The sequence below is a fragment of the Eublepharis macularius genome, chromosome 2, assembly GCF_028583425.1.
Source record: "Eublepharis macularius isolate TG4126 chromosome 2, MPM_Emac_v1.0, whole genome shotgun sequence".
NCBI classification, from domain to species: Eukaryota; Metazoa; Chordata; class Lepidosauria; order Squamata; family Eublepharidae; genus Eublepharis; species Eublepharis macularius.
In genome coordinates, this window is record NC_072791.1 from 174,552,543 (window position 1) to 174,580,129 (window position 27,587).

The 27,587-nt window shown below is 43.6% G+C and overlaps 1 protein-coding gene across 1 annotated transcript in view; it reads right to left on the reverse strand.

Annotated features, from left to right (window-relative positions):
* DARS1 (aspartyl-tRNA synthetase 1) overlaps positions 1 to 27,587 on the reverse strand; it is a 68,558-nt gene continuing 40,971 nt past the window's right edge. The window contains exons 8-16 of the mRNA XM_054971286.1: positions 15,258 to 15,369; positions 14,132 to 14,266; positions 12,133 to 12,280; positions 11,053 to 11,199; positions 9,672 to 9,714; positions 9,279 to 9,359; positions 5,085 to 5,196; positions 1,797 to 1,868; positions 1 to 572 (exon numbers count right to left, since the gene is read on the reverse strand). Coding sequence (XP_054827261.1) covers positions 481 to 572; positions 1,797 to 1,868; positions 5,085 to 5,196; positions 9,279 to 9,359; positions 9,672 to 9,714; positions 11,053 to 11,199; positions 12,133 to 12,280; positions 14,132 to 14,266; positions 15,258 to 15,369 — 942 coding nt within the window. The 3' untranslated portion in view covers positions 1 to 480. The remainder of the gene's footprint in view (positions 573 to 1,796; positions 1,869 to 5,084; positions 5,197 to 9,278; positions 9,360 to 9,671; positions 9,715 to 11,052; positions 11,200 to 12,132; positions 12,281 to 14,131; positions 14,267 to 15,257; positions 15,370 to 27,587) is intronic.

Below are 27,587 nucleotides of genomic sequence, written 5' to 3' on the forward strand. Positions count from 1 at the left end.
CACAGTACAGGCAGGAGCTTTATTGCAACCTGTGTTTACAATTTAGTAAGTTCAAACTTAGTCCATCGCTTCTCAGATGCTTCTCAAAATAATCCTTGTGCAACTTGCTATGTTCCCAGTCTCTTGCATGACTGTCAGGATCAAATTCTATACTATGAAATTTATAGGTTTGTTGTAATGTTAAAAAAAAACACTCCTCTTTATTACACAACTAGGAATATTATTAAAATCCAAACGTTTAGAAACTTGTTAAAGTACAACATGGTAATATTAGTCTCAACTTCATCAAGTTATGTTCTCATTAAAAAGTTGACATTATCTACAACAGACTCCAGATCTGTTAAAATTCTTGATTTAAGATGTTAACAATAAATGAGTGGAACATTTGTTATTGTGGCACTTTAGTTAATCAGAAATCTTTCATTAGGCTGGGCATAAGGTCATTGAGAGCAGCGACCGAGTTTGCAAACTCAAGACTCCTTAAGGCGTTAGACGTTTGGGATCACGTGGAAACATGGAAGTTTGCCGGACATTGTGCAACCCGAGGTACAGCATGGTGACTCTTTCCAGTCCTGTCAAAATTAAATTCAATCTGATTAGTTAGAAGACTGAGTTGTATGCACATTTATAGGGGCGGCTTAGTAACTGAAAGTCACACCATTAAGCAGCAACAGCACTAAATCTAAAAACTGGACTAAAACAAATTATGATCCCCCTGGATTTTGAACATGGCCTAAAGAAGTAAAGCAGCACAGTGCTTTGCTTGTGATTTGTGCCACACTTGCTGAAAGATTAGCAGCCACTGTTCTTACTGACTTTCCAACTGGATGTGGAAGACAGTTGCTCTGATCCAGGGTCAAACACACAGCAGGCTGCCCTATTCGCTTCAGTTAAACAAGATCCCTCCTCCCTTAAGGACTGTCCAGCACTCATTAGAGCCACAGCAAATCAGTGGGTTATGGCAAGTCTATGCCACTGCATACCTGAGAAGCCATTTGAAGGAATAATGCAACCAGCCCTCCAAAATGTGTCATTTTTGTTCACATTCATATTTAAAACACTTGTATCCACATTCATAGCTTAAACAGCATCCAAAGGTTTTTTTTTGTTTAAAAGGAAACTGTAGGCCAAGCCAGATGCTATCTTGACAAATGTATGGTCTCACTGGGAAGTTTGCCAAAGTAACATGGAATATGTGGGGGGGGGGGCACATCCATGTGCATCATTCCTCCTATGAATGGCAATGCTTTGATGTAAGTGACCACAAGCCATTTTCCCTTCCTCTGGGCTCACTTGCTGTTCTACAGACTGGAATTAAAAAACATAAAGTGGCTGGGATGTGGGAGCATGGATGGGAAAAGGGAGATCACCACCACTCTTCCGACATGTTCTCACTACAAAGGCCTCCCCCAGCCGTCCCACTGAAAGAACAAAGGGGAAGTCGGGTGGAATCCTTGGATTTCTTTCAAAATGTCTGTTTGGCCCTACCTGTTAGAAAACACACCTTAGCATAGCATCATCATTCATTCTCAATAATTTATGTCCCTCTGATAGGAAACAAAGCTAACCAGTAGGATTTTCTCCTTTGAATATAGCTGGATTACATCCCTTGACAGCTGTTTTGTCAAGTGGAAAGTAAGGCTTCCAACACAACTTTCTTTATAAATCCTCAGAGTAAGTAGCTTAGAACAAAGATCACACATGTTCCCTGTAAAATGCAGCAATTGTCATAATGCTGCCTTCCATCAGATGTTAAACCAGAGCTAGAACACAACTCAGGAATCCAGCTACATTACCTATGCCGCCACCTGCATGTGGAGGTGCACCAAAACGAAAGGAATCGATGTAAGCCTTAATTTTCTCTAAATCTGAAAGAGAAATAGTTTTATTTCACTCTGGGGCCAAACATAGGTTTAAAAAAATCTCATACAGAAGAAAAAACCCAAATAATCCCCAAGTTAAAGATATTTCTAATCACTTCTCCACAAAGGTCAACATCTAGCACTAGTGGTACAGTGCTTTACTGTAAAAAGAATAGCCTGTTACAACGTTTGTCAAAACTAAACTGGAGATTTGTGTGGGGGATGCACGCCCATTCAAAGAACCCCCCAAAGAATGAATAGAACAACAGGATACTGCTAGGAGGGGATGGAGGTAAGATTGTAGCTGTACCTTCTCTCTTCTATATAAAAGACAGGCTAGCTAAGGGAAACACATTTTGATCTCCTTCCAGGGACTAATAGTAAATTTTTCACTTGGTAAACATGTAGTTATCTGGAAAAGCCTGGAGGTATCTAACTCTACTTTGTGCATCCCCTGCACACAAACCCCATAAGACTACATAACCCTATCAATCACTCCCATTTATCTGAGCTGCTTCTGATAGTCCCTCCCTGGAGCATTTGAAGGGATGAGGTTATACGATAATCAAAGTGAGACTGCCATATATGCACTGCACAGAATGGAAGCCTCCAACCTGAACAAAATTCCCTGAAACAATTTACTTGGGGTAAGTTGCTTCGGTGGCTGAAAGCCTATTGAGGTTCTTGTGGACAAAGAAGCAGCTGTTTGAACAAAGCCACTGCTCCTTTCAGTCTCAGCAGATAAGTCACTTTGCATGATTCAAGTCCAGGAACACACCGTGCATGCTGGTCCCTATTTTTATATTTATACCCCATTTTAAAAAAAAATCACTTGCAATGTAAATAAAGCTATTGAAGTCAATGATACTTCAGCATTAAAAAAAATCAAGAAAATCAATTAAGGAAAGCATCACAAAGCATGATATACAAAAGTATTGTCCCAAAGGCTTAAGGCACAAAGCGCCAGTGAACTAACAAGATAGTTAGGGCCAGGGCTTTTTTTCAGCTGGAACGCCATTCCACGGCATTCTGGCACCTCCGGAAAAAACTCATGTGTCCAGTGGCCCCACCCTGCTGATCTCCACACAGAGATCAGTTCCCCCAGAGGAACTGGCCATTTTGGAAGGGGGTTCTACTGCATCAGACCCCAGTGAGGTCCCTCCCTCCCCCAAACCCCACCCTCCAATCTCCACAAATTTCCCAGCCTGGAGTTGGCAAATGTGCATGGAGGTGATTCTAGAGGCACCGACTTTGAAGAAAGCAGGCTGGGGACCTGTGCCCATAATGACATACTTTGTAAACCGCTCTGAGTGGGCATTAGGTTGTCCTGAAGGGCGGTATATAAATCTAATGTTGTTGTTGTTGTTGTTGTTGCCTTTGATCCTCAGCGGGACTCCTTCTCTCTACCAGAAAGGGAAAACACCGCCCCCGCATCCCAAGGGAATGGCATGTGTACTTCTACGTAATGCATCATGCACATGGGGAGGCACATGCAATGGTCTGTTACCTCGGGTGCAACAAAGCAATCAGAAGCCTTCCCCCCACCTTTCTCCTGTTCATTTGCCTTTTGTATGTCTGTATTTCTTGCAAGCTACTTTGTGTCCCTGTGACAAGGATGAGAGAGGGGGAGGAAAAGAGAGATGAGGGAGGCTTCTGAGCAAACTCCCTCAGTTCCTAAAGTTAACACTTTGAGGGGAGATTGGATTCCCTTTTTCTCCAGAGTGGTTTCCTCAACATTCAAGGTCATAGATCCTGAATACAGAAAGTTACATTTTGATGGGCCCTTAACAGACTGCTTGTTTATTTCACTAAAAACAAGTTTCCTTCCTTAACCTGAGTCCCAAATCCTAACTAAAATCCAAAATAAAAATCCTATCTAACCTGATACTCTTATCCAGAGCTGCAATTCCCTGTTTGAGGGAAACAGTATCATTTCCCCCTTATTAAGCTGAGGTTGGCTCACCCCCTCCCATCCAATGGAGTTCCAGGGCTCTGGTGATCTGGCCAGTCTCTGGGATTTGCATAAGGCTTCAATCACAAGGACTGGTTCAGAGCCCTGGAGGATAGGTGGGACTTGGGGGGGGGGTGACTGACATCGCCTTAATTTGGTTTTTTAAAAAAGCAGGATATAAACAAGTAAGTAAAACAAAATTAGTATTTTTGGAACTGGATTGTGCAAACTAGGCTATAAAGTCCAAGACCATGTGTAAACTATGCTCTTCTAGTGTAAGATTGGGTGCATAGAGGATACAAACTGTGCTGGCTGTCAAGCCTGAGGATGATCTGTTAGGCTATACAGTTGCTATAGACATTTTGTATTATTGGATGAAATGTGTTCCTAAAATGTGTGGTATTCATTGGCAAAATTACCTCCTATGTCTCAGGGAGAGTCAATTGCCACCGCATTAGGATCTGGGGCTCTGAAAAGTCTCCAGTTGCGTGAGAGGTGGAACACGACATGATTTACAGACTCATGCGTGTCCAGGTGGTGGGATCATTCTTCTTCAATGAGCCAACCATCAACAAAACTAATTATCTAAAGATGTTGCAAAACCATGTTGCTGCTCAGTTGCCTAACCTCGATCAACTGATCTTCCAGCAAGGGGAAGGGAGGTTCGAGATGACCTTAATGCAACATCTCCAGGTCGATGAATCAGTAGGGAAGGTCCAATCCTATGGTCTCCCTGCTTTCTTGACATAACCCCACTAGACTTCTTTTTGTGGGATTATGTCAACAACACTGAGTACCAATGGAAGGTAAACACAGTAGAAGAGCTACAACAGCAGATCATTGATACTGTTGCAATAGACAATGTAAGCATGCTTGATTGAACCTGGAATGAGTTAAGAGTATTGATTTGATACTCTCTGGGAAACAGGGGGAGGGGGGGGGCTCATGTCAAAGTGGAATTTGGATAACTGTTTGTAACAAAACTTTTAAATAAACGTTTGAACTCGTTCTATTTAATAAAGCAAACTACATTACTGTATGTCTTAATTCAATATCTGTTGTGATTCAAAGTTGTAAAAATTTCATGATTCAAAACTGTAAAGGTTTTATTTGGACACGTTGTACTATCACAATGATTTCAACATTTTGCTTAACATTAGAACATGAAAGCTCCGATGACTGCACGTGAAGAGTCAACACATCAACTGACTTTGCAATATGAAATCTGATTTATACCCTCTTACCCGTGTACATAGAACTAAAACAATTACCAATGCCATGATGCAGGGCCCTCTCAGTCAGCAGCTGTGGATCATGAACTCGCTGAGCTCCAGACAGGATCTCTTCTCCTCTCATGAACATGTCGTAAGAATTGGAGATTTTCTGAAAAGAGAAGTTGTATCTTAGTAACTGGAAACATGGAAGTAAGAAGATGACCACTTGAAAGGTCAGAGCACAGCTTTTCTTTTAAAAAAAGGCTCATTCTGGGACTTCAGATATCACTCTGCCACCTGAAATAAATTTTAATCTGAATATGACAGAAAACTTAATTCTGTGTGCCATTTCTGCACAGAAAGTTACAACCATTACCTTATAAATGTTGGGATTCTATAGGGATTTTTAAAGCATAGCTTCTCTTATTTACTCCTGGTGAAAGGGGAAATAGTTGAAATGTGCTTTTAGCATAATTATCTTTCCTCCTTATTGTAGAGGTTTATAAAAGTATGACCAGCAGTGTGAATAACCATGCCAGGTCACTGCCTGTCATCTCTGGGAGCAGGGCAAGGAACAGACTTGATGTTTCTTTGTGTGTCAATGTTGTGTCCAGGTGAAAATCCAGATGTGACAGTGCATCTGCCACATCTGCTCTATGGTATTACCATAGAGTTTCTAGAGTGCTGGCTGACATGCTGATGTCAGGACCAAGTTTTTGCCTGGATGTGATGCTGACATGCCGAACAATGTCATTTCCACCCCACATTGTACTCCCACTGACCCCACAGGCCCAGTAGTGGAAGAATGCCAGCATGAAGTGGGCAACTGGTATTCCTAACTGTGAGTGAGATTCCAACCCCCCTTCTTCCTTATAACACCAAGATTCATGTTCACTCAATCAAATTTATTTGCACACAGTTCTGGACCAAAATACTTCACATAACACATAATTAAAACATGGAATTCTATTAGAAGAGGTGATATAGGGGGATTCTGCATGATCAATTTTGATCGGACTTTCTGAGCAGTCATGCCGCGGTGGAGTCCTACGAATCCACTTCTCCCCGATTCCACATTAGGCTTTTGTTTCGCATATTTCATCGGCTCAAAGTCCATCATGCAGAATTTTTGACAGGATATAAATCGATTCCTCATCGCTTTTTCCGGGGGAAGTGTCGAATGATGCACATCTTCATTCCCCCCCCCCCAAACGTTGCTACACATAAACGTTGCATCAAACCAACACATTAGAAAAAAATTTCTCACAAAAAAATGTTGCTACACATAAACGTTGCATCAAATAAACATATTGGATAGGCCAGAGCGCTTCCCGCCGATATTGTGGAAGAGTATTGGCTATTGACATTTGGAGGGAAAATTGTTACCAATGACCCTGCGGCTATTTTTCCCGCTTTCTTCATGAGCAGCGTGGTTTAGTGATAGGTGTTGTGTTGAGGATGGTCTCTTTCTCCCTCCATGAAATGCCTAGACCACTAGTTGAACGCTGAAGTCCCTCCATCACACTTTCACTCTACCTCAGAAGTTGTCAGTGAGCAACAAGTAACAAATTTGGCGTGTTGTAAAATGGACCCATTATTGGTCAGCTGTTGTCATGTGACACAGGATATGTTTCTGCATAGATTTGTAGAAATGTTGCAACGTTTTTTTACATTTTTTTTTTAAAAGGGGAAGGGAAAGGATAGTGGGTGTAGCTTAGAAAACACGATTGGCCAATCAAATTAAGTTGATTCGAAGGGCGATGTCGCGCACAGGGCTGGGCACAGCAGGCAGGAGGCTCACTGGTACTGCAGGGCTGAACACAGCAGGCAGGAGTTCAGTATTACAGAAGACAGCAAACCAGGGTCCAGGAGTCAGGCCAGGTGTCAGGGTCAGGCTAACAGTCAGAGAGAGAGGGGCAGGCAGAAGAGTAGTCAGTAGGCAGGCCAAGGTCAAAGTCCAAGCAAGCAGTAGAGCAGGGTACACGAACGTCCAGGTAGCAGGGAGTGGCGAGCTGAGTTGCTTCCACGCTTGGTTTCCTCAGTGTCTTCCTTTATTGCTGTCCTAATGAGGGACAGCTGTTGCCTCTCCCTCGAACAGCTCAGCTCGGCGTTGTGCTTGCAGACAGCCACTCCTATGCCTCTCCAGGAGCGCTGCCTTATCTCTAAGTTTCCTCCTTTCAGCTGGCCCCAGAGGCTCGGATTTCGCTCTTGCCCTGGGGGAGTCTTTGTCTCTTACAGCCTCTGTGGAGGTTTCTGGCTGTTCCTCGTCCCTGACAGTCTCTGCAGAAGCTCCAGGCTGTTCTTGCTGAATTCCCTCTGGAGCAGCAGCAGTGGTTTCTGACTGCTCCTCCTCTCCCATAGCTTCTGCAGGGGCTTCTGACTCTAGAGGAGATCCTGTTGGCCCTTCCTGCTCATCTTCTGAGGAGGACTCTGAGGCACTAGGTAAGATGGCCAGTCGGGGCTGGGGCTGACTCATGACAGGCGAGAGAAAAGGGCAAGGGTGGGGAGAACATCGGATAAAGAATTCCGCATGATTAAAATCCCTAATCTGCTGCGCATGGACAAATAAGTCGGGGGAAAGCAGGATGGAAAAAAAACGGACAAAACGTGCAGTGACTTCGAATCTGCTGCTAGGATTGCCTTCCCACGTGTGGAAACACAAGAAAAAATCGAGGTCATTTAGAAGCTGAAGCAGGGAAAACCATTCGTGCGGAATCATCCATAAGCTTAGATAGCTGTTAAAAGCAAGGATTCAACAAATTGCAGAGGATAGGACCATTAGTAGCTATTTAACATGAAACCTCTGTTTTATCAGAATGTTGGCTATTCCTTCAAGCCCCTGGTTTTGAATTCCCATGAGCAATGGCTGGCTGCTTTTGGAAAAAGGATGACAGACTAGAAAAACTTTGCTTTGAGAATGAAGGTGACCCCAGGAGTCTTTAGTACAACCCTGTTCTCCCTTCCCTAATGGAACTAACCCAAGCGCCTGTAACTGGAAAAAACATTATTCTTTCCTTGCTTACATATTCTTAAAATAATCTCCCTCCTTCCCCACTTTGCTGTCTCTGGTATGGTCAATTTTATATTGTAAGAAGGACCTGTCAACTTGTTTGACACAGTATGACATACACTGAAGGAGCTATATAAATAATTAGAAAAACAGTTTTGGTGGATTAGACCAGTATTAAGAAGATGGTCATTTTAAACAGCTCCTATCATATATTGGATGCAAAAGCAAGTAGGTGAACTGGAGACAGTTCAAGACAATAGTGGGCTGGGATCTTCACATCCCTTTTGTACAGGTAAATTTTAATCACTGGAACTAACCTGTTTCTTTTTAGTTCATTAGTTGCTTTTCCAAACTGGCTCAATTTGTAATGCGCTCAAATTAAGTATGTAAAACATTGAAGAATCAACCTAAGAGCTATAAAGGAGAGCAGCATAAACACTGAATATATGCATAATAATATTCAAACAAGCACAGTGCACACATTTCCACCTGTCGCCTTTACTGGATACTTCACAAGGGGCACAAAGATTTTTTGCTCTTCGCCAGCCAGGGAATGAAAACACAGGGGACTGTCACAGGGTTATGCATCTCCCAATATGTCCCCCTCTTCCCAACCTTGTAATGCCCCACAAAGCTGCTTGAGAGGCACAGCTGGGTTATGCAGGAGAAGCAGGTAACGAGAGCTGCTGTTGCACTAGTAGTTGGGATGTGGATGGTTCCTAATACTGGGATGGAATCCAAAGTACTGTTAGTGGAGCTATACTATTGGAACAAAACTTCACTACAGGGGGCCTTCAAGAGCAGTTTGGAGCAGGGAGTCAGCACTTCCCTGGTGGAAGTGCCTTAAACCAGTGGAAAACAAGGTTTTCATGAGTGTCATGAGAAAACCAGTTCTACTTGCACTGGAACTTGCATACTTGACCTTATAAAGCTGATGTTCAACATAGCAATGCAGAAAATCAGGTCATAATACTGCCACATATTCCAAGCGAGCCCCAGATCTACCTCTAAGCAGGGCTAATTATATTAATCAAGTATGTTTTTGGCATGGCAAAGAGGAAAATGTAATTCACATTTTGCCAGAATATAAGCCACACACCTTCTCAGCAGCTGGATGGAATTTGCTACAATTATATGGGAAACTTGTGGCATAAAATCAGTGCCAAGGATGAAAATGATCAGCAATCTTCAGTAGCATTTCACTTTTTAAAACATTGCCAGTAATTTAAAACTTCACTTACCGGATTTGATGGGTCTGGCATTGTATAGAAAGGTCTTACAGCCAAGGGATATTTGTCCAGAATATAGAAGTCTGTGTCGTACTGCAAAGGAGCACAAATAAAATCAGTAGGCCTGATACTAATTTTTTGTACGAAGCTTCCAAGCAAAGGAAGCTTTATGATCAGTGGGTGTCAATCCATTATATTCCAACCTTACTAAAATACTTAAATGTATATCATCATCTAAGACAACACTGTATATTAGAACAGATAAAAGTATAATCAAATTCTATACAAATGCCATTCTATAAAGATATGCTGCTGTTCTCTGTGACTAGTGCACTTATTCAAATAGTGTTTGATACAAAATACATGATGCTGCTTTTGCAAGAGTGAAATGGTGGGGGGGGTTACCTTTTCCTTCACCAGACGGCCCAAGAGCTTTTCACTTGGAGTGCTAAAAAAGGAAGAAGAAGAGGCATTTGAGGACTTCTACTGAGCATGCTTCAGAAATTAAACGAGCATAGACTGGACCTCTCAAAATGTTAAAACCCTTACAAAGGAGACCGGCACTGCCACCCAGTACCTCAAAGGTAGGAGGGAGAAAGGGTTGTGCTTTCTCCAGACATTCCCATTCTCCCATGTTGATGACACTCCCACTGGGAATGGGGAAAACTGTCACTCTGAACAAGTCTTGGCTGCAACCCTTCACTAATTTGAAAACTCCACAAACATAAATGCCAATGTTACGGCTTGGTGGAACTGTTATACCGTAAGAGTCAATGTGCAGAATTTTCTTTGGGGCTACAATTTAGTGTGCGTGTGTTTGTGTCTGAAGTGATATCCTTGGGAAATGAGGAGATGTAACCTGCCACAGATTGACAGGGAGTTGTGTCTTAATTATCCAGACACTGCACTCTGCCCAAGTCCTGCTTGCTCCTAAATTGCTAACACTGTAATCCTATGTACGCTTAATGTGGAACTGAATCTCAGTAACTTCATGTAAACTTCCAAGTAAACAAGCACATGAACAGCCTGTTTCACAATTTCCCCTCCCGCTGCTGTGCCAAGGCAAATGATTAGCCAACAGAAGGATCAGGTTACTTAATCTTGTGTGGAAGAGAAATCTAATCAGTAGGCTCTCAAGCATCTATTGATTAACTGAATGGGTTAAAATGGGTTAAATTTTGCAAGTTAGTTAATTCCAATCAACTGTTTTGGACACTGATTTGGCTTATGTTCCAGAGTGCACTACCGCAATCCTAGAGCGAATGAAAGGATTTTACGTAGTCCTTCACCAGATCGCATCTGACTGAAGGCAGGAAAAGCCACATTTCTGTTTGCTGCTGCTCTGGGGGAAGGCCACCTCATTGCTTCAGAAGGATTAGAGGAGAAAAGGGGCTGGCAAAACCACCACCAATTCCATCATTTACTCAAAAGCTCAGCCCTGTCCACCTCTGCTGAGTCTATTTCTCATGCCTAGAAGTCAGAATTGCGCTCTAGGCTGTCTCTCTAGATGGTCAACGTGGTTCTCTGAAAGGAACAGATGACTGCAATGGGGTTTTTTCATATATAACATTCTATGAGGAAATTTATTTCATGTTACTGAAATGCTCCTTTGTCCTCTCTGCGTACAAATCTGTGGCACTTCCTAAAGACACAGGATACCGTGACTGAGGCTTAAGGGAGGACCTGGCAAGGCATGGGTTTATTTTCAAGAGGTACAGTCCAAATGAAGTTGAGTTGTTTCATCTGCAGGAGATGGCACAAGCCCATCGCAATAAAGTGGCCATACCTGAGGTCATCTTCCTCACCCATCTCTACTCCAGCTTCCCGAAGCATGGCCAGAGCTTCCCGGTACTCCAGCCTCAGAGTTGGCTCCAAGAACTTAAATGGCTCACATGGAAACTGTTTGTTCACTGTCTGAATTTCAGTTTGGAACCTATACACAGAGAAAACGATTCCCCACAAATCAAGGAGAGATCACACAACAGCACTACCTTCCTTCACCACAAGAGGTCACTCTAGCACCATGCGAAAATAAGTGGCTATTTTTCTGACTTTTGTACCAACAAGAAGGAATGATTTTTATTAGATTTGACATTAGGCATGTTCAAATGTGCACAACTGCCCCTCCTGCTTCATTCTTTCCCCACACAATAATTGAATGATGTAATTTGTGTGCATGATATCTGAAAAACTATCCTGCACAGAAAGAATAAGAAGTGCCACCTTGTATCAGACTTATCCAGTACTCCATATCCAACATGGGCTAGTCTGATGCTCAAATGAGACACACAGGTAGCACTCCTCAGTTCTTTATTTCTAAGCATATCAACCTGTGAACAGAAAAGCTCTTTTCTCGGCTACTAGCTAGTAACAGGCACAGCCATCACTGTCTCTAATCCTTCTTAAAAGTTACCCGTGCTTCAGTAATGATCCTCACAACTACTGGCAATGAACTCCACTTGTTAACGAATGCCTGTCCCTATTCTACCATTAATAGATTACACAGAGTTCTAGGGTTCTTAGGTAGCGAATGATTTGTCATTCTTTCAATCACATATAAAACACTTGGACCTTGCTGTTTAACAGCAGTCAAGATATTCAGTCAATTCCATGACAAGTAGAAAGTTGAAGTTTGCTATGGACATGGTCCAAGGTATCCTGATTACCGATGTCTACAATTTGGGCATTTTTTATGCCTCTTGCCCAAAATACAGGATGCAATCTCTCTCACACATTGTGCACGAAGGATTTCAAGTGTTGGCCAGAAACTGTATTTGAGCTTTCTAAAACGTAAACTGTATTTGCTGTATATGCCATTTATAGCACTCTCATAGGAATTTAGTAACAGGGAAAAATCTCCTTTTACCTTTCTCGGAGTCCTTTGAATATCTGCACCATAGTGTCTGCAATTTCATCTACCACTTCATGATAATGGTAATTAAATGCCATTTCAATATCCAGACCGACAAACTCTGTCAGATGTCTATGAGTATTTGAGTCTTCTGCTCTAAATACTAAAAAATGAAAATAAAACAAATCTTAAAGAAAGGACTCTACCAACGCAATCAACATAAAGGGGAAAAAAACCTGTAGCACCTGAGTGCATTGTTGTGATCAGGTAGGACAGCAGCTCTTACATTAAGCAGGCCTCTTATGCTCACACTGGAGAGGGCTGTTTTCAAACACTCTGATGGATAATATGGTAAAATCTATACCTTTCTGCACTTTAAAGCTCATCTTTCCTTATTGGCCTTGAAAGTAAATTTTAAACACAATAGCAAGTTAAACACTGACAGAAATCTGAGGTAAAAGCTTGGCTTTAAGCAGAGTACTGTCTAAAAACCAGATGCATACAGAAGCCAAGCAGAAGCCCTAGAGACTTTAATGGGACATTAGTGAGACTTCTCCATAGCAATTTGTTTTGAATATGCATCGCGGCTTCAGTGTTATAACTTTCTACAGACTGGGCTTGTGCTCTAAACAAACAAGAGGTTGGAATTAAGTATTTTTCATAGCTTCAGAACACAGCTTCTGTCTGCAGACTCCACGATCCACAGCCACGCTGTAATGGCCTATCAGTGGCAAGGATGCATGGACTCAAGTCACTGGCATGCGTGGGCTACAAACAGCTCTGCAACTACAAATCAAGACATTAGGCCCACAAGGGGACTTAAAGCTTCCTTCAATAGCTGCAGTTTATGTTACCAGAGCAGCACTCCGGAGGAAGGGCTGCAGCCCTCACACCCCTGACAATACTAATGAGCCAGAGATTCCATGTTGATGCCTTGGCCCACACCTTCTCTCCTTTTGATAACTTTGATAAGTTATGATGCGCAAGAGAGGAGTGCATGTTCTTCTACTGGTAAAGAGCTACATGGCCCTGGATAACTTATGGTTCGGGTGCCTCTATGAGGCTGGGAAGAGAGAACAGAAAAAGCATGAGAGCCAGTGTGGTAGAGTGGTTAGAGTGTCACATGACAATCTGAGAGACACAGGTTGGAACCCCCACTCTGCCATGGAAATTTGCTGGGTGACCTTGGGCCAGTCACACACTCACAGCCTAACCTACCACACAGGATTGTGTGAGAATAAAATGGAGGAGGGGAGAATGATGGAAACCACTTTCGGTCCCAACTGGGGAGAGAGGCAGGGTATAAATGAAGCAAATAAAAAGTAAGTAAATAAATAAATATACTAAATCTACTGCTAACAACAGAATCAATGTATTGTGAAAATCAGAAAATAAAAATGTGTTGTCATCTAACCCGTGCACTGATGTACAGAGAGCCAGTTTGGTGTAGTGGTTAAGAGCATGAGGCTCTAATCTGGAGAACCAGGTTTGATTCCTCACTCCTCCACTTGAAGCCAGCTGGGTGACCTTGAGTGAGTCACAGCTTCTAGGAGCTCTCTCAGCCCCACCCACCTCACAGGGTATTTGCTGTTGTGGGGATAACAACATACTTTGTAAAACGCTCTGAGTGGGTGTTCAGTCATCCTGAAGGGCAGTATATAAACTGAATGTTAGGTTATATATGTTATATATATTAATAAACCCTTGGCATTGCCATTTTAGTGAGCCTGCAGTAAATTCATTGCCACACCAATTGCAAGCTGCTGTGTGATACTGCAACAGCCACTAGAGATCAGCATTGTTCTGTTCCTGGTTCTGATTCCTGTTGAATACCATATTTGTTCCACCTGCAAACCCTGTGAAACAGCCATATGGAATAGCGGCCTGTGTGTCAAACGTCTGTAGGGCTTGCAGATTAGAAGGACTCGCAAGCTTCAGGACATGCGCTGCTCCAATGCCCCAGACATGGCTGCTGTATTACTAAGGCAAAATAAACGAACAAGCCATCCTTTACCTGGCCCAATGCAGAAAACCTTGTCGAAGTCAGCGCAAATACACATTTGTTTGTAAAGCTGTGGGGACTGAGCCAGGTAGGCATTGCTTTTGAAGTAGGAGACAGTAAATACATTGGCACCACCTTCGCTGGCAGCTGAAAAGGAAAGGGTTCAGCCATTACTCATAACGTGAGGGCAATCTTAGGAGCAAGCTCTGAATGGGGTATGGATCTCCTAGCTCTCTCTAAATGGATCATTTGTCATTTTGCTTGGTCCCAGTAAGAAGGGCTACATGGATATTGTTCTTGTTTTTAAATGAATCCATGTGAGGCTTGATACATCCTTTGTTTTGATTCCTTGCATTCTACATGCAACCATGATTCAGCTTCTGCTTGGAGTTTTCAGACATGTCAACTCAATATAACACACAACATGGTCAAACAATGATTTATTTGGTTTATACTGCCCAGCTTAAAGGATACTAATGTGCTAGCCTCGCACACAAACCTGCAGAGAACACATTCCACCTCCTGTTCTCTCCTTTTTGGGGGGTCTGAAAAGCACCAACTAAAAGCACAGAGAGCCCTAACACCCATTCAAGAAAAGAAGGTAGACACACATTCGAGTGGTACTTTGTTTAAGGAGGAAATTGTAGCAAGCATGTGGAAATCACAATCCACATTCATACTGTTTCTATCCCTTCCCAGACTAAAGCATTTTGGCTTTGGCTTCAAATACCCCTGATAAGGGATCAAGTGGACAGCTTGTAGAGGAGTGGTGGCCCTCTGCAGGCCCAGTTTAGCAGATGATTCTTGCCAGACACAAAATGATTTGTTTTTTATCCAGTGGATCAGCCACTTATTGCGGATCCTTTGGTTTAAAAGATGAAAAACTAACATGCAAGAAGTTGTAATAAGAATGAAGATGGATACAGCTTGTACATACAGAATATTTTACGGAAGTCAACATGCAGCCCTTCTTAAAGTAGCTTTAGTTTCAAAGGACAGTGCTAGAACTAAACAAAAATTATACAGCTTTCATGTGTGGTTAATGACTTTAAAAATCAATTAATGCTTTCTGGCTTGGTAACAAGTTCATCCCAAGTTGCCATCTTCCACAATCCACTGTAAATAACAAGTTTATTACCTGAAATAATCTTTGGAGTCTGAATTTCCACAAACCCCTTGCAAATAAGTGTCTCTCGGAAAAGCTGACAAATGCCAGACTGGAGGTGAAAGACAGCTTGGCTTGTGGAGGTCTGTAAAGGAAGGAAATTAAGTTATGAATCTTAATGTGATTTCACTTGGTGGACTCTGTTTGCTTTGGTCAGGAGGACGATGGAAATCGTTAAGCTATTCTCCCAAGGATGCTGTATTGCTCAAGAACCTGCCGACGCAAGCCTTCAAATACGGCTCACCTAGGAGTAGCAACCACAAGAGCAACAGCCGAAGGCCTGTATTTGCAGCTGAGGCAAAAGGGAAACATTTTCCACAGTGATAAGATTCAAGTACAATGTTTAGATCTACTTTAAAATACAAGAACCTTCTTCAGAATGACATTTGCAGCATTCTGCGACTGACAAGCTGGATCTGCTCTGAAGTTTTCACTGCACTGAGCCAAACGGAGAGACGTACAGATGTAAAAAGAATGTTTAACGTGAAAGCACTGACTAAACTGCATTAAAATGCATCCCAAAGGACAAAACAAATACGGTCTGCCAGAGGGCACGAACACTGTCTCCCCCACCTCCCTCTAATTTTCTGCAACAAACGTCTTCTTGAAATGAAGGACAAGCTTGATACTCCTCAAAGGTCACAAGGATCGCTTACTTGTGAAATGGTTAAGATATGTACATGCTAAACGGATTTAACAGTCTTGAGGTTTAGTGTGAACAAAAACAAAGTACTACTGAAAAGTGTGATGTGAATATCAAACCCACACATGCTTGAGTGAGCAACACACTGAGAGCTTCCAGCTGCACAGATCTATAGTTGTAACAGGCTGGCTTTTAGAATTATTTTAAAGGATGTGCGTCATGGCACTCCGTTTATGGTGTTTTTTCCCCCCCAAGGTGCCTGACTTCTCAGGCTGAGGCGATGTGTGGTTTTTCACACGATGTGCCACCAAGACACAAGACGCACATAAGCCAGTACAATTGAGATAACTATCCTTTAAGAACACCAAACAAAACAACTGTTTGACACACAGCACACTGTGTTATTCAAACCAAGGCTCATCCTCATCAGAGAGTTAGCATTTTAGTCAGACAGCAAGCGAGAAAAGCAGCTGGGGCAATCTTATGTGGCTTTTTGACCAATGGATATCTTAACCGCAACTGCCCTGGGTTCCTCAAGACAAAGCACAACATTTAGAGCAATCTTTTGTCGTATTTCTACCTGTTTGAGGAGAATCAAGGCTGGGTAGCATTGCAGGGACACGTCTACGACAATTATGCAAAGTACGTGGGACCTCAACATATGACATACCTATTACAAGGCACCCAATGTTCCCGTACACTCTTAAAAGAGAATGATAGATCAGAACAGATTACCACCTACAGTGTTATTTCTTACAAAATGGCCTCAATTTGAGTTTTAGAACTGAACAAAAAATATTTCCCTCTTATTAAATAGCAGGAACACTGGCTTTCAGAGCCTTTATGATATTCTGAATATATTTCATTACTAACCCAGTACATGCCTCCGGAGACTAAAAGCTGTCAGATATATATATGTTGCATGCAACAACAGCAAAAAAAAAGTTTTAATGAAAAGGCATCACAACGACGGTGTCTTTCAAAATCTTCATAAAACAGATTGATCTTTGGCAAATTTCCTTGACTTATTTTATGGCGTTTTTATCCTACACTCCCAGTTAAAAGCTGCAGAGGCAGCTTACAGGGATTAAAACAAAAGTGAAAAAAAAACCCCACAACTAGCAGGATAAAAATCAGCAGCATAAAACTGACCAATCAAATCCATTACTTTAAACTACGAATCAATATCCTCTACTTTGTCCAGGTCTAAACTGCTATGGGCCTGACTGCAGAGGCAGGGCACAGCAGCCTAAGCAGGTGTAAATCCGCCATTTTCTTTCAGAGGCCGCTCCTGTCAATTCTCTTGTATTTCACAAGTTCCTTACCAACAGCCAGTCATTGCACCCTGTAACTCTAGTCATCCAATGTTTATGTTTGACCCGGTGTTTGAGAGAATTTGGTATTTACATAGTCGTCTGAATATGAAAGATGCAATCCTGAACAAACTAGGACACAACAGACTTTTGAGTAAACAGGTATGGAAGCCACTTCATACAGCCTTATACCTAGCCATGCTTTTCACTAACCACAGTTTCATTCAATGGATATACTATGGCTTAGAGCCATCTTCATTTTTACTTGCTAAACCTTCAGGCTCATAAATTAACTCTTGTCTCCTCCATTAGTGGAGTCTCAGTTGTAACTATAATTTCTGGACATCATCCAAAAGCATAGTTAATACAAGTTATGATTTGTAAACTTCCTTCAAATCAAAACAGGTTTTACTTACCATAACTGTTGTTCATCTAGGTCTTCCGTGCAGGCACACATGGGACTGCGCACGCGCAGGCCTGCCGATACCGGAGATTTTAATAGCTAAAAACCACCAGGGGGCGCTCCCGCCTCCCAGCGCGCATGCGCGGCCGCTTTCCCGCCGAAACGGCTCTTAAGAGGCGGAGCGCCCCTCACATACCCTCAGTTCCTCTTTCGCCGCCCCCTGCAAGGTAAGTACCAAGAGAGTTAGTGGGGAAAGAGGGAGGGCATGTGTGCCTGCACGGACGACCTAGATGAACAACAGTTATGGTAAGTAAAACCTGTTTTTCATCTACGGTCTTCCTGTGCAGTCCCACATGGGAAGATTCCAAAGCTAAATACCTGGGTGGAGGTGACGCCAAGGCATCACTCAAAGATGGAGTGCAGAACAGCTGTGCCCACCGCTGTCTCCTTTCTATCTAGGATGTCCAGCGCATAATGCTTCACAAAAGTATCCGCCGAGGCCCACGTCGCCGCTCTGCAGATGTCCTGGAGTGGAACACCCCTGAAGAGAGCCGCTGACGACGCCTGGGACCTGGTGGAGTGGGCATGCACTTCCAAAGGACAAGGTAAGTTAGCAGCAGAATAACAAGTCAGTATAGCCTGGACCACCCATCTAGAGATAGTCTGAGACAAGGCCCGGTTACCCTTATTCTGTCCAGCAAAACAAACAAATAAATTAGACTCAATCCTAAACGGTTTCACCCTATCCAAATAAAATAAAATGGCCCTGCGAACATCCAAAGAATGAAGGGCCGTCTCTGCCTCAGAAGCCGGAGTTGGAAAGAAAACCGGTAGAACCAATTCTTGAGACAAATGAAAACGGGATACCACTTTAGGCAAAAATTCGACCTTTGTACGAAGAACGACCTTCTCAGGGTGGAATTTCAAATAAGGGGGCTCGCAGGATAACGCCGCTAGCTCCCCAACCCTCCTGGCTGAAGTAGCCGCAACCAAAAAGGCCACTTTCATGGACAAAAAACGGAGTGGACAGGAAGCCAAGGGTTCAAAAGGCTTAGACATCAAACGAGTCAGAACCAGGGGCAATGACCACTGAGGGACCAAAGCCCGCACAGGGGGAAACAAATTATTCAACCCCCGTAAAAATAATTTAGCAGAATAGTGGGAAAAAACAGATTTTCTATCCACTGGAGGGTGAAAAGCAGAGATGGCTGCCAGATAAACCTTGACTGAGGAGTTGGCCAAACCCTCCTGTTTCACCTCTCACAAAAAGTCCAAAATATCAGAAAGGGTGGACTCAAAAGGATCCAAATCCCTGCGACTACACCACACAGAAAATTTGTCCCACTTAAGGGCATAAGACTGCCTGGTAGACAAACGTCTAGCATTTAAGAGAACATTAGTCACAGCCTCGGAGAAGGCAGCCCCGGCCTGATCAACCACGCCGTGAGTTTGAGTCTCCTGATGTCGTGGTGAAGAACCCCCCCGCAGGTCAGGAGATCGGGAACCACCGGGAGACGGATTGATTGAGTCTGCAGACTCAGAAGGGAGTGAAACCAGGGTTGCCTCGGCCAATACGGGGTCACCAGGATGACGGACGCCCTGTCCCTCTGGATCTTGCTGAGGACCCGTGCCAGAAGCGGGAACGGAGGAAAGGCATAACACAGGGGACCTGACCAACTTAATTGAAACGCGTCCCCACTTGATTCTGGGCCTACTCCTCCTCTGGAACAATAAGCTAGGACCTTGCGATTTTCCACTGTCGCAAAGAGGTCCAACTCTGGAGTCCCCCATTCCGAGAAGATAGGGGCGAGATACTTGTCCTGGAGGGACCACTCGTAGTTTTCCCTGTGGAGTCTGCTCAGGTGGTCCGCCATGGAATTCTGTACCCCCGGGATGTGAACTGCATGCAGCCACACAGCATGATCTATGGCCCACTTCCAGAGTCTCATCGCCTCTGTGCAGAGAGCCACAGACGCCGTGCCACCTTGCTTGTTGATGTAAAACATTGCCGTCGTGTTGTCTGTCAGGACTTGAACGGACTTGTTCCGCACGACATCTGAAAAGGAGATCAATGCATATAAAATTGCCCGTAACTCAAGAATATTAATATGTTCCTCACGTTCAGACCCAGACCATAACCCATGGGCATAAAAGCCAGCACAGTGAGCCCCCCAACCGAAAAGGGAAGCATCTGAAGTAACTGACAGATGAGTTTGTTGAAAACCAAACTCCATCCCTTTAAATAAATTAGCATCATCCAGCCACCACTCCAGGGAGGACACCCCCCCCCTAGGGACGGAAAGTCTCCTATTTTGAGAATCACGGGCCGGTGAGAACACTGAATTGAACCACAATTGGAAGGGTCGCATAAATAACCTGGCCAGTGGAACCACTGCTGTAGTAGAAGCCATGCAACCCAAAAGGGTCTGGATAAAGCGAACAGATTGGAAACGACACCTCTGAAGGGTCGAAATAAGCCTCTTAATTTTTGAAGCACGCTCTGTAGGTAAGAAGCCTGCATCCCTAACACCATCCAAAATTACTCCAATAAATTGGATGGAGCGCACAGGGGTCAACTTGGATTTCTTCTGATTAACAAAAAGACCCAGGCGTAAACATAAATTTAAAGTGAGATACACCTGATTAGACACAGATTCAGCAGAATCACCAACCAAGAGCCAGTCATCCAGATAAGGAAAGATTTGGCAGCCCTGGAGGCGTAAATGAGCCACCACCACTGCCACACACTTAGTGAACACTCTAGGTGCAGTGGCCAACCCAAAGGGCAAAACATTGTATTGAAAAACACGTTGACCATAGACAAAACGTAAAAACTTTCTGTGCTCTGGGAAAATTGAAATATGAAAATACGCATCCTTCAGATCCAGGACTGCAAACCACGACTGTCGGGGCAACAAAGTCAAAACCATTTGTAAAGTAACCATTTTGAATTTACGAACTCGTATAAATGTATTCAATCCCCTGAGATCCAGGATAGGCCGAAGCCCACCATCCTTCTTCTCCACTAGAAACAGGTTGGAATAGAATCCCAAACCAGCTGAAGCAACCGGAACCTCCTCTATAGCCCCTTTCTGCAATAGGGCTGAGAGCTCCCCCAGGATCTCTGAACGAGGGGGGTCAGAAGAAAACACCGGGAGACGTAGGTAAGGTAAACCAAGAAATTCAACTTTATAACCAAACTGGATAATAGACAAAACCCAAACATCGGAACAAATTGAACACCATGCATCCAAGAAAGCATTAAGCCTGTCCCCAAATGTGGGGTCAGGTCCCTGTGATTGTCAGAATTGCTTATGCAATTGGTCCTGGTCCTTGGCCTGATGCTGTTGGGAACCAGGCTTGGGACGTTGGCCCTGCCTCCGTCTGGGAAAGGCAGATTGTGGGCTCTGGTAGTTCCTGCGCGGCTGGTAAGCATACCCTTGATAGGGCTGATAGCGGTGTTGCCTGCCACGCTGGAAGGAACGATAGTATGGGCGATAAGACTGCTGCGACGGCTGGTGTAGAACCCCATACGAGCGGGCTGTCAGACGGTCGGTCCTCTTCTTAGAGAGGAACTCGTCAGTTTTCTCTGAGAACAGGGTGGTGCCCTCGAACGGCAGGTCCTCAACCCTGTTCCTCGTCTCCACTGGGAGGGCGGTCGTGCGAAGCCAGGCGTACCTGCGCAGTACCACCGAGGAGAGGAGCGATCTAGATGCGGTGTCAGCCATACTTCGCCCAACATTGATCTGGTGTCTGGATAGGCGGACAGCCTCCTCCTGAATGACCCGAAGCAAGGTGCGCTGGTCTTCGGGAATCTTAGGAAGAAAAGACGCCACCTTCTTCCATAAAAACAGTTGATAGGCCGCCTTCATCGCGGCATAATTCGCCACTTTGATGCCAAACGTAGCTGAAGTATACAACTTCCTGCCCAAGGCATCGATCTTTCTACTATCCTTGTCAGTTGGAGCCGACAGAGAGCCCTGGCGAGGCCGAGCTTGCATCTCCTCAGTGACAAGTGAGGATGGAGGAGGGTGAACGGCCAGGAACGGATGCGCATCATCTTTGGTCCTGTACAAGCTCTCCACCTTCTGGTTAGTGGCGGTAGCAGACGCAGGTCGAGACTGCAGTTTCTTCCAAAGATCAGCAAACCCCTCTATAAGGGGAAAGGCAATCGAGGGAGTAGATCCCGAATAGATATGTTGCAATATCTTATCAGTAAATTTAGATTCAGTGGAAGTCACTTCAAGGTCCAAGGCTTTCGCCATTCTTTGGAGCAACTCGTTATAGGCCCGAAAATCATCAGTGGGCGAAGCCTCATCAGACGGCCCAATTTCCCTTTCAGGTGACTCCGACAAAGGAGAAACACTGTAGCGGGCCCGGGGCCGCGGACAGACCCGATCCGACGGGAGGCGGGACGGGTCATATCCAACATCGGAACCGACTCGAAATGAGGGAGACAACGAAGCACCTCTATAATGTCGGTCAGAGTAGTATGAACTCTCCCTACTAAAGTAACGAGGAACAGGTTCATCTCGACGTCGACTCTCCCTGGATCGGCTCCGGTAGGACCGCGGCGGGCTCCGACAGCTAGAGCGACGGGTAGACCGACTCTGTCGACTCCGAACCGACCGAACCGAGCCTGATTCGTAGGAGGCCGATCGGGCCTGACCCGAAGGTGTAAGAGGCTTCTCGAGGAGTATGACGTCATCCTCCTGAGCCTCCCGGTCCGGAGGAGTCTTGGACTGCGGACGATCACTCGCTTCTGCCTGCTGCTCCACTTGGACAGGAGTGGAGTCGATCGGAACCGACGGGGGAGAGGTGAGTAAACCTTCCAACACTGCCTTATCATGCTTACTGGAATGCTTATGCTTTTTCTTCTTTTCAGGAACGGTCTTCGACCTTACAGAGGGATCCGAAGTCGTCGGAACCGTAGAGGTTGTATGAGTTGGAGGAGTCAACCTCGGAACCGACGGGGTCGAACTTCTATGGGCTCCATGGGCAGGTGAAGCCTGGACAGCCGACGAGATCGAAGGAGGTCGACTTGCCAAATGTCTCGGAACCGAAGCGGTCGGTTCCGACAAACTCCGACCCGAAGGGATCCTCTCGGGCCTCGACTCCGAGCGACTCGGAGACGGTTGTGAACGAGGAGTCTTGGAACCCGACGCCACAGGAGGACGAGAGGACGCAGACGGAGCAGACGAAGACTTCGGTGGAGGGTCCTCGACCGACATCGCACGCTGCCAGAGGAAGGCATGCAAACGATCCGCCCGTTCCGCCCTGGCCTTGGAGGTAAACGCGCGGCAATGCTTGCACGCCTGAGTGTTGTGTGTTTCTCCAAGGCAATATAAGCAAACGGAATGACCATCCGACCTTGTCATCTTACGATTGCAGGTCTCGCAACGCTTAAACAAGGCCTTCTCAGACATCGCAAATGAAGAAAGCTGTAAACCTCAACGATCGGCGGCGAAAGAGAAACTGAGGGTATGTGAGGGGCGCTCCGCCTCTTAAGAGCCGTTTCGGCGGGAAAGCGGCCGCGCATGCGCGCTGGGAGGCGGGAGCGCCCCCTGGTGGTTTTTAGCTATTAAAATCTCCGGTATCGGCAGGCCTGCGCGTGCGCAGTCCCATGTGGGACTGCACAGGAAGACCGTAGATGAACGGTTTATTATTCGTGTTAGCTGACTGATCACAAACAATGGTCTATCAATTCAGAAATCACCAAATCATGATTAAGCTATCCTAACTATGGTTTAGTATAGTGTCTGGATTGAGCTTAGTATCTGAGAGCTTCCAGGTAGACAGGCTCAATAACGGCTGCTTAATCACAGCATGTTTTCTGGGGTCCCTATTTCTGAATGCATAAAAACTGCATGACAAGACAAGGAAAATGGCAGGTGCATGAGCTGGCTTTTCTTTGCAGGTTGCCAAGAAACATGCCTAAGTAGGCTTAAATGTGATGTGGATATCTGCTGAACAAGAGCTGGATGGGGTACCCAATTTCTTTATGTAGGCTACCAAGCAGCAACCATTACAAAGGGAAGTTGAATTAGAGGAGTGAAAAAGCCTCTCTGCAGGTTACTTTCAGATAAACACTAAAATTTCAACAGATTTACTATCAATAAGTTAAATCATTACTTCATTCCAGCCGTATCTGTCATCTCTCATGAAGATTCAAGAAAGGTTCAACTATTTTAAATACAATATAAAAATCAATACAGTGAGCAAAAGTATAAACTCCGCCAACTTAATCCTGGCCAACACTAAAGTAAGCTTTGGAAAATTAATCAGCAAACAAAATTATCATTCCATCCTTAATTGTGCGAAATGCAGCTACCACATGCTCTGAAAATGACTTTAAAAAATAGGCTGCCCAACTATCCATCACTCTACCCCTAGCCCCATCACCTTCAATTGCTCATGTAATTTTCAGCTGCTTTACTGGACTCAATGCTACATGTGCTAAGGGATACCAGAGGCACAACTGTCAGAATTATATACATCTTTGCAGTGGCACCTTTCAAGAAAAGCCATAAAAGTTATTCTGCTGCAGAAAACCAATTTGATAGAGACAATTTTTGCCATTCAAGAAAATGCATTACAAGATCCCTTGTAAAAGACTGCAACTTGAACCTAAGAGAGTTCAACCTTAAAGGAGAGATGCAGCTTACCAATGCGAAGATAAACAAATCCTGAACTTCTATTTCACAATTTATTATTGCTTGGGATATCTCATTTAGACTACATATGAAAACATGCACGCCAATTCCACTAGGGCAAATTCCATGGTCAATTTACATAAAGTGTCAAAAAAACCTTTTCTGATTTACCAATAAAGGCCCCATCTTCGAGGCCATCTCATTGCTGGCTACAGCAGAGGCCAGATCTTTATGTGACTGTAAACAGGCATTTGCATCAAGATGAGCCCTGCACACATACAAGACGTCATATCACTGCTTATGAAAGTGTGAAATCAATTCCCTTTTTCAGGCCATTAAAAGGTCAACAAAAACATACAATTTACATCATAATCACTATTTCCAGCATGCCAGAATATACAAACTTGAAAATCCTAACATGTAGGTATGTTAAAAAGCATTTGTTGGGAAAGTCTATTCTGAATACAAAGCAGTGACCAAAACTACACATTATTTAATATATTTTTGTTTATATGTATGCATGCACATAACACATACACACAGAGCACCAATCATTTCCCTGTTTTAGGCCTGCATTGCACTGTCAAGATACTTTATGCTTCCCAGATAATACAGATGAAGGTGGTCTGGGCTGAATACAAAACAGGAGATGATAGTAAGAAAACTAATAATAGTAGGAAGTCAGTCAGGAGGGCACATCACAAATAAGGCCTCTCACTATCTGCAAAAGGATTTGAATAGCACTAGTTTGATAAAGGTCTTATTTTCAAATCAACCTAGCCATCTTATCTCAAAGTTTTTAATTTGCTTTGTTATAAAATATCTATACATCTAACTACAATGTCAAAGCTGGAAGGAAATGGAGGTAAGTAGATGACTAATGGAGGTTTATGAAATAACTGTGGTCTTTTATCTATATATGGAAGCCAACCTGTGTTTGTACAAGAAACTGTGGTTTAAAACAGACCACAGATTATCATGACATCTCATACAACCAATGAATAGTGTGCATGTGAGAGTATGAATGGGGTAGGACACGAGATATTTCCATCTGCAAAATTCTACATCTCTCTATTATTTTTTCAGTCTCTTGGCTTGGATCCTATACTTTTTTTCTGCTTAAACTCCTCTTTATTCATAGTAGAGATATCCTTTAAGTGCAGATTGAGTTCACCTTGTAGTAGGCACTTTTTAGATCTTTGAAAGACATTCATCTTATATAAACAGAAGTGCTCAGCAGCCAAAGAAGTACATTTCACAGCAAAGGACTGCCTCCACAATGTCAGAAGAAGAAAGCAGAGAAAGAGGAAGGCATAGGATCTGAGCCATCATTGCTGTGAATTTGGAATTTTAATTCTAAGTTTACACGTTACTGCAATGATATTAACTCTGCAAACCTGTTGAAAATATCCACCAAATGCTTATTACACATGAACAGTAGCCTGAATCTAAAGGGAAGAACTAAAGACCTGTATCCCAGGTGTGGAATCCTACAATTCCCAGCCCAGCACCTGACTTTCCAACAACAGAAAAACAGAAACCCACATTTCATAAAAGTGATTCAGAAGCATTTATTCGTGCTGCCATATCCAATTAATCAATCCTGTTTCCTTAACAGTAAGACAAATGTTAGATTAACGTTTTTATTATTCTGAAAGTCTTAGATTCTTTTATAATATATGTACAATAGTCTAGTAAGGAATTCAATACTATACTAAGCAATAAAGAATATCTTAAAAACACTCTGGAGTTTAAACTTCAAAAACAAGTCTTAAATAACTTGTAGGACTATAGCCTCAGTGTTATATACTATTGCTCATAAAATGCGAAAATGAATATTGCTTTTGGAATGCTAGAGGCAGTATTTTACCTTCCGTTTTTAAGTGCATCTCTACTGTGTACATTTTCAGGTATCCATGTGGAAATAAGTGCTTTGTTAGAGCTTAAGGAGAACCCTGAAACATCCTTATGTAATTTGAAAGCTGATGCATGGAATTCAATGCACGCATTAAGGCCTACTTCTCACTGGGGTGGGTAAACCTGCATTTGGACTGCACTACTTCAGAATGAATTCTCCTCCATACAAACAACAACAACAAAACCCTACCGCACGTAGAAAATTTCGTGCTAACAAGAAGAGCTCTAGTTTAACCTCCTCCGTAACGATAAATTTTCTATGTGCCGGCAATGCTTCTGTGTGGAAGAACATTCCGTCGTGTAGCCAGTCTGAAGTGGCATGACTCAGGCACAAGTTTACTTCCTCTATGAGGACTAGGCCTGAATCACTGAGCAAGATACATGAAATCAGGGCACGGTGGGCTTCCAATCCTGAAACCTGCCCATGACTAAAGCTTTGGGCTATTAATCCCCGTACCTAATAGTCCATACAGATAAGTAAGTATGAAGAACAGAACCAGTCACAGCCGCGATTTAGGGTTCTGCAAATTCAAGGGAACATGCAGCTTTGCAAAAAAAAAAATCGGACTTAAAAACCACCTGTTTGGGAGGCATTCCCCTCCCCAAACTTAATAGTAACATTTGTCCACTGCAGATGCTTCAAAACAAAAAGCCTCTGGAGTTTAGGCAACTTTTTCAGATTGCCATAGCAAGGGGAGGATAGATCTCTTCTTCCCTCATGAATCTTCCCTTGCTTGATATGATGCCTAAAATTGTATCATGAATATAACTGCTAACACCATGTTCTAAATTAAATATTTTCAAAATAGCCACGAGGCACCTGAGGACTGGGTAAGGCCTAACTGCTGGCACAGAATACATTATTTCCTTCTTTCCACCTTTTCCTTTCTCTTGCCATCACTACCAGTCTTTACTCAGACAAGATGCTCAATAGACTCTCAGAGTATTTTTGTTCCAGGTGTAGGAATACCATTATGAAGACTTTTCCCTCTTCCATGTACAACTGATATTATAGTATAGCTTTTGGAAATCTGGATCTTTTGTTGCTCATATCCCCTGACCAATATACCCATCTTTTTTTGTTGGCCGGGGATCACAAGGGCTCCTCTACTGAACCTTGGTACATTTCCCATAAGGGCATTTAAATAACATCAAATAGAACTGATCGACAAAAGAATCTGATTCTCTCCCGAATGTGTTCTCAGGTTGCTGCTAACACACCAGCAGAATTTTTCACATTTATGGAGGCCCAAAACCAAATAATCAGACTGCGTATTGTTAAAGCCAGCACACTCCACTTGCCCAAATTGTTTTCCGGTGGCCTTTCAAAATAAATGTATTTCTTTCATTGAAAAAAGTTCACTGCTTTCTAAG